Source organism: Colobus angolensis, unplaced genomic scaffold (assembly GCF_000951035.1).
Source record: "Colobus angolensis palliatus isolate OR3802 unplaced genomic scaffold, Cang.pa_1.0 Scaffold31, whole genome shotgun sequence".
Taxonomy (NCBI): Eukaryota; Metazoa; Chordata; class Mammalia; order Primates; family Cercopithecidae; genus Colobus; species Colobus angolensis.
In genome coordinates, this window is record NW_012116377.1 from 11463554 (window position 1) to 11470692 (window position 7139).

At 37.6% G+C, this 7139-nt stretch overlaps 1 protein-coding gene across 2 annotated transcripts in view; it reads right to left on the reverse strand.

Moving 5' to 3' along the window:
* Positions 1–7139, reverse strand: part of SLC15A2 (solute carrier family 15 (oligopeptide transporter), member 2) — a 52776-nt gene that overhangs the window by 6945 nt on the left and 38692 nt on the right. For both annotated transcript variants that reach the window (XM_011950830.1, XM_011950829.1), the window contains one exon: positions 6292–6388. In XM_011950830.1, the coding sequence (XP_011806220.1) occupies positions 6292–6388 (97 nt within the window). The remainder of the gene's footprint in view (positions 1–6291; positions 6389–7139) is intronic.

Genomic DNA, 7139 nt, shown 5'->3' on the forward strand with positions numbered 1-7139 from the left:
CCATAAAAAAGGATGAGTTCATGTCTTTTGTAGGGACATGGATGCAGCTGGAAACCATCATTCTCAGCAAACTATCACAAGAACAGAAAACCAAACACGGCATGTTCTCACTCATAGATGGGAATTGAACAACGACATCACTTGGACACAGGAAGGGGAACATCACACACCAGGGCCTGTTGTCAGGTGGGGGAAGAGGGGAGGGATAGCATTGGGAGATATACCTAATGTAAATGACTAGTTAATGGGTCCAGCACACCAACACGGCACATGTATACATATGTAACAAACCTACACGTTGTGCACATGTACCCTAGAACATAAAGTATAATAATAAAAAAAAAAGACGTATTTTTTCTGTAAAATTTTGGTTCAAAAGAGATTTTTTTCAGGGTGAAGTTTTTGTTAGTATTACCAAATATATGTGATTCCACAATCCACTTTTGTTTCTTTGGTGTAAAATTACTTTAACTATATTTATGTTTTTAGCTATGGTTGGTTTTATGTAGATTATATCTACTAATATCTTTTATTACAAATGAAATAACATTTTGAAAATTGTATGTATATTTATTGAAGGGGCTCAAAAAGAAAACAGAAGAAAAAATTATATGTATGTATTAGTCCTTTCTCACACTGCTGTAAAGTACTGCCCAAGGCTGGGTAATTTATAAAGGAAAGAGGTTTAATTGACTCACAATTCCACATGGCTGGGGAGGCCTCAGGAAACCTACAATCATGGCAGAAGGGGAAGCAAGCTTGGACCTTCTCATATGGTGGCAGGAGAGAGAAGAGTGAGGAGCAAAGGGGGAAGAGCTCCTTATAAAACCATCATATCTCATAAGAAGTCACTCACTATCATAAGAACAGGATTGGGGAAAGCGCCTCCACGATCCAATCACCTCCCACCAGGTCTTTCCCTAGACATGTGGGGATTATGGGGATTATAATTCAAGATGAGATTTGGGTGGGGACACAAAGCCTAACCATATGAATATATTTCTTGAAGTAAAACTGTTATCAGGAATTAGGTGTAATATCCAGATACATGAGACAAAACAGCATAGTTAAAATATCATGGTCAAAAGTCCTTCAGATGAAAAGTCTTTGACATCTAAATGCCCTTAATCCTCTGAATCAAATGGTCATTGGGTCTAAAATAGTAAGATAAAGGAATCTTCTTTTCCTTTAGCTGATAGTGTAAATAATACCTAGGCATCTGTTTGTGTTTTCTCAGCATAAGAAGAGACTATGGCCAGAGCTTCTAAATCAAAGTCAGATACTTACATGCTCATAGGCAGGTAATTAAGTAAACGAAAGAGGCTGCAAGGAAGTGATGAGGCCTATGATGAACTGGACAGCACAGGTCCCATCTAAATGGCACAGCCACTACAGCACCAGACAGTTGACACAGTAATAGGTGTTAGGAAATCATCTGATTTTTTTTTTCCCAAGAAATGTTAGTAATACAACTTCTTAGGTGTAATGTCTTGAATGTATTGGCAATTAATTCTTTTGTTATTTTTGTCAATACTGTGCAGGCCAAACAAGACAGGACTATGAAAGAAATTGGGCCTCCAGACCTACAATTTATGGCCTCTACTGTAGATGCTTATTAGATCCTGGTATTCAGAAACAATACATATGGCCTCTATCTTGAGCGGCATATGAAAGACAGAAGAAACAGAAAATGGAATAACACCAGGAACCCAAGCATTATAGGCTGAATCATGTCCCCCAAAACTCGTATGTTGAAGTCCTAAAACCAGGTACCTCAAAATATAAACTTATTGGGAAACAGATTTGTTATATATGTAATTAGTAACGTTGAAATAAAGTCATTAGGGTGGGTCTAATCCAATGACAGGTATCCTTCTTAAAAAGGGGGTAAATTTGGACTCAGTCGGATACATAGGAAGAACACCATGTGAAGATGAAGGCAGATATTAGGATGATTCTTCTATACACCAAGGAATACCAAATATTTCCAGCAAATTGCCAGAAGCCGTGGCAGAAGCATGGAACAGATTATTCACAGCCCTCAGAAGGAACCAGTCCTACCAATATCTTCATCTCAGACTTCTAGCCACCATAATTGTGAGACAATGCATTTCTATCCCATAAGCCACTCAGCTTGTGGTGCTTTGTTACAGCAGCCCTAGAAAATTAATAGAATTATAGCCAGGTGCAGTGGTTAATGCCTGTAATCCAAGCACTTGGATTGAAGTTGAGGTAGAAGAATCGCTTGAGTCCAAGAGTTAGAGACCAGCTTGGTCAACATAGTGAGACCTCTTCTCTTTAAAAAAAAAATTTTTTTTTAATTAATTCATCAGGGTAGGTCATGTCTGTAGTCCCACCTACTTGAAAGGCTGAGACAGAAGGATCACTTGAGCCCAGGAGTTTCAGGCTACAGTGAACTATGATTGCAGCACTGCACTGCATCATGGCAACAGGGCGAGACCCTATTTCTAAAAGAGAAGAAGAAAGAATGAGGGAGAAGAAGGTGGAGGAGGAGGTTAATAGAATTAGGTTGGTTTAATATCTAAAAATCAATCGTTGTGATACACTGTATCAGTAAAATAAGGGACAAAAACACATTACCATCTCAATAAATGCAGGAAAAGCATTTATAAAATTCAACTCCTGTTCATGGTAAAACAAACAAACAGAAAACTCTCCAACAAACTAGGAATAGAAAGGAACTTTCTCAGTCTGACAGAGTATCTGTGAAAAATCCACAGGTTACACACTTAATAAAAGACTGAATGCTCTTCCCCTAAAAGTATTTCTGCTTTCACCACTTCTATTCAATATTGTACTAGAAGTTCCTGCCAGAGCAACTGACAAGGAAAAGAAATAAAAAGCATCCAGATTGAAAATGAAAAAGTAAAGCTATCTCTATTTGCTGATGATATGATCTTTTATGTAGAAAGCCTAAGGGATCCACTCAAAAAACCCATTAGCACTAATAAATAAATTCAGCAAGATTGCACAATGCAAAATCAATATACAAAAGTCATCTGTATTTCTGCAACTTGCAATGAAGTATTTGAAAATGAAATTAAGAAAAGGATTCCATTAACCACAGCTTCAAAAAGAATTAAGTAGGAATAAATTTAACAAAATAAATGTAAAATGTATACTCTGAAAATAACAAGTTCTGTGCATGGCGGTTCATGCCTATAATCCCAGCTACTCAGGAGAATGAGGCGAGAGGATCACTTGAGGCCAGAAGTTAGAGACCAGCCTGGGCAACATAGCAAGACCCTGTCTCTAAAAAGGAACCTTAGTCTGGGCATGACGGCTCACACCTGTAATCCTAGCACTTTGGAAAGCCAAGGCAGGAGGATTGCTTGAGGCCAGGAGTTTGAGATCAGCATGGTCAACATAGCAAGACCCCAATCTCTACAAAAAAATAAAAAATTAACCAGGAGCAGTGGTACATGCCTGTAGTCCTAGCTACTCAGGAGGCTGAGGCAGGAGTGTCATTTGAGCCCAGGAGTTCAAGGCTACAGTGAGCTATGATGGTGCCACTGTGCTCCAGCCTGGGCCACAGAATGAGACCTCATGTCTAAATAAAAGAAAATAAACTACAAAAAACTGTTGAAAAAAATTAAAGAAGACCTAAATAAATAGAAAGACATCTCATGTTCACTGACCAGAAGACTTAGTATTGTTAGTATGGCAATACTATTCCCTAAAATGATCTTCAGACTCAGTGAAATCCCTATCAAAATCCCAGCTGGCTTCTGATCTTACGATGATCCTAAAATTCATATGAAAATTCATGGGACCCAGAATGGGCAGATCAATCTTAAAAAAGAAGAAGCCTGGAGACTCATACTCTCTGAATTCAAATCTTACTATAAAGCAACAGTAATCAAGACAGTACGGTACTGGCACAAGGATAAACATACAGATCAATGGAATGGAATTGAGAGTCCAGAAAAATGGCCTTACATTTATGATCAATTGAATTTTGACACAAATGTCAAGATCATTTAATATGGGGAGAATAGTTTTTTCCAGAAATTGTCCTGGGACAACTAGATATACACATACAAAAGAATGAGACTGGATCCCCTACCTTATACCATATACAAAATTTATCTCAAAATGAATTAACTGTAAAACTCTTAGAAGAAAACATAGGCACAGATTCTTATGACTTTGGATTAGGTATGACATCAAACACACAATCAACCGAAGAAAAAATAGATAAATTGAACTTCATCGTAATTAAAACTTTTTCTACTTCAACAGATACCATCAAGAAAGTTAAAAGACAACCTATTGAATGTGAGATTTTGCAAATTATATATGATAACAGATATATCTAAAAATATATAACGAATGCTTACAACTAATAAAAAATACAAATATCCCAATTAGAAATTAGGCAGAGGATCTGAAGAGATACTTCTTCAAAGAAAATACACAAATGACTGATAAAGACAAGATAAATTGCTCCAAATCTTTAGCCATCAGGGGAATGGCAATGAAAACCACAATGAGATGCCATTTCACACCCACACTAGAGTGGCTATAATAAAAAGACAGAAAACAAGTGTTGGTGAAGATGTAGAAAAACTGCAACTCATACATGTGATTGGTGGAAATGTAAACAGTGCAGTCACTTTGGAAAAGTCCACAAATGGTTAAACATAGAGTCACCATGTGAGCCAGCAATTCCACTGCTAGTTACCTATCCAAAAGAAATGAAAACATATGTCCACATAAAAACTTGTACATGAATGTTCATAACAGCATTATTCCCAAGAGTCAAAAGGTAGAAACAATTCAAATGTACATCAATTGATAAATAAATAAAATGTATTATATGCATGCAATGGAATATTACCCGTCAATAAAAAGAAATGAAACACTGATACATGCTACAACATGGAAGAGCCTTGAAAAACATGCTAAGTGAAAGAAGCCAGACACAAAATAGCACATATTTTATGATTCCATTTACATGACATGTCCAGAATAGAAGAATTTATAGACAAAGTAGACTAGTGGTTTAAGAGGAAATGGGGAATGACTGCTAATGGGTACGTTATTTTTTGGGAGGGGTGACAAAAAGTATTCCTAAATGGCACAAATCTGTGAATATAGTAAAAACCATTGAATATATATTATTGGATATATATTCCTTCTATATAATGAATACTTATTAACATATATTGACTATACTAATATATTTAAAATCATTGGATACTTTAAGTGGGTAATTTTATGGTATATGAATTATATCTCAATAAAGCTGTTATAAAAATGGCACACCAAAGGGATCAAGTTAATTAAATTAATTAATTAGTAAAATAAATAGAACTTTATAGATCGGGTTCTCATCAAACCTCCAGAAATGTTCTTTTTCTTATTCACTATCTTTTAGTCTTTAATACAGTGTGAATAGTAATGAAATAACAAAATTAAAGTCAAGATTGACATCAAAATTAAAATCAGAGGTACCCTGCCCTGACTGCTAGGACAACTGTTTTTGACAGACCGCAATTAACTGATCCCCAAACTTTGTGTAGAGATTGACATTACTATCAGTTTCAGTATTTCAGACTGTGACATGTTAGCAGATCAAATTTCCGGAGAGTGAGAAGATCTGCATATGAAGCCGGTCAAGAAGACATGAATACTTTTTCATAAATAACTGTTGTTTGCTTGGAGACATAATGAGATGGAGCAGGCCGTGGCATCTCACAGTCATGGCTCAAGATAAATTATGTCTCTCCTTCCCCAAGACCCTTTGCTTGTTGTTGATGTTATCTCTTAACATCCCCTACAGAGACAGTGGGCTTTCTAAAGTCACTGTAGAGCCAGGTGCAGTGACTCATGCTTATAATCCCAGCACTTTGGGAGGCTGAGGCGGGTGGATTACCTGAGGTCAGGAGTTCAAGGCCAGCCTGGCCAACATGGCAAAACCCCATCTCTACTAAAAATACAAAAATTAGCTGGGCATGGTCGTGGGTGCCTGTAATCCCAGCTACTCAGGAGGCTGAGGCAGGAGAACCACTTGAACCCAGGAGGCAGAGGTTGTAATGAGCCGAGATCGTGCCACTGCACACCAGCCTGGGCGATCAGAGTAAAACTCTGTCTAAAAAAAATAAAAAATAAAAATAAAGTCACTGTAGAACCTGTCATCTTACACTAGAAATAAATATATGTGTCTGCTTTGCCACAGAGTCTTCTCTTTTGTTTTCTGCCCATGCCTAGAGGATCCCAGGAGATATATATGGAGAGAGGGTGAGGAGGTGGCCGTGAGCTACTTACATTAGTAATAACAAACAGATATGCTGCACCAAAATCTAGTAGACCCAAATTCAGAGAAAAGTTCTTATCTTCTGTTCTACAATGCACTGCAGGGTATCTGGAACAGGATGAATTTAGATTAGAATAAATATCACGGCTTAGAAAAGCATTCCCATTTCCAGGTGAAAATGATCTCATCTCTCTACTGATGGTGAGGAAAGCAGTGAAGCTACTAATTATCTTTGAAGAGAAATGTTTCTTGGAGTGGGTTATTTTCATGCCAGGCTTCTGTCCCTGATTTGAGCTCTTTATTGCCTGTCAGGTATTTTCTAAAATATTCAACCTAAATAAAGTAGTTACAAATCATATTCTTTTGTGAACTTAAGTACCATGTGAACTTTCCTCATGCAAATCTTATGACTTAGTAGAACAGGCTATAACAGTGAACCTGAGAAGATAAGCTCTAACTAATGAAGTGCCAATTGAAGGTTCCAAAGTACATTCTTCAGTAGAAATGGAAACCAATAATAAACTTTGAGAAACTCACAGAGATGGACTGTGTTAACTATACAGAGATGGGCTGTGTTAACTATATAGTGTGGTCTTCACAGCAATCGTGATCTCAATATATCTGTGCAGAAAAAAAGTGAGACTGAGGGAAGGAAGCAAGAGTTGGAAAAGATCAGGAGTGCGTCTACACTCAAAATTAGCCCACATCCAGGCCGGGCGCGATGGCTCGCGCCTGTAATCCCAACACTTTGGGAAGCCGAGATGGGCGGATCACGAGGTGAGGAGATCGAGACCATCCTGGCTAACACGGTGAAACCCCATCTCTACTAAAAATACAAAAATTAGCCGGGCGCGGTGGT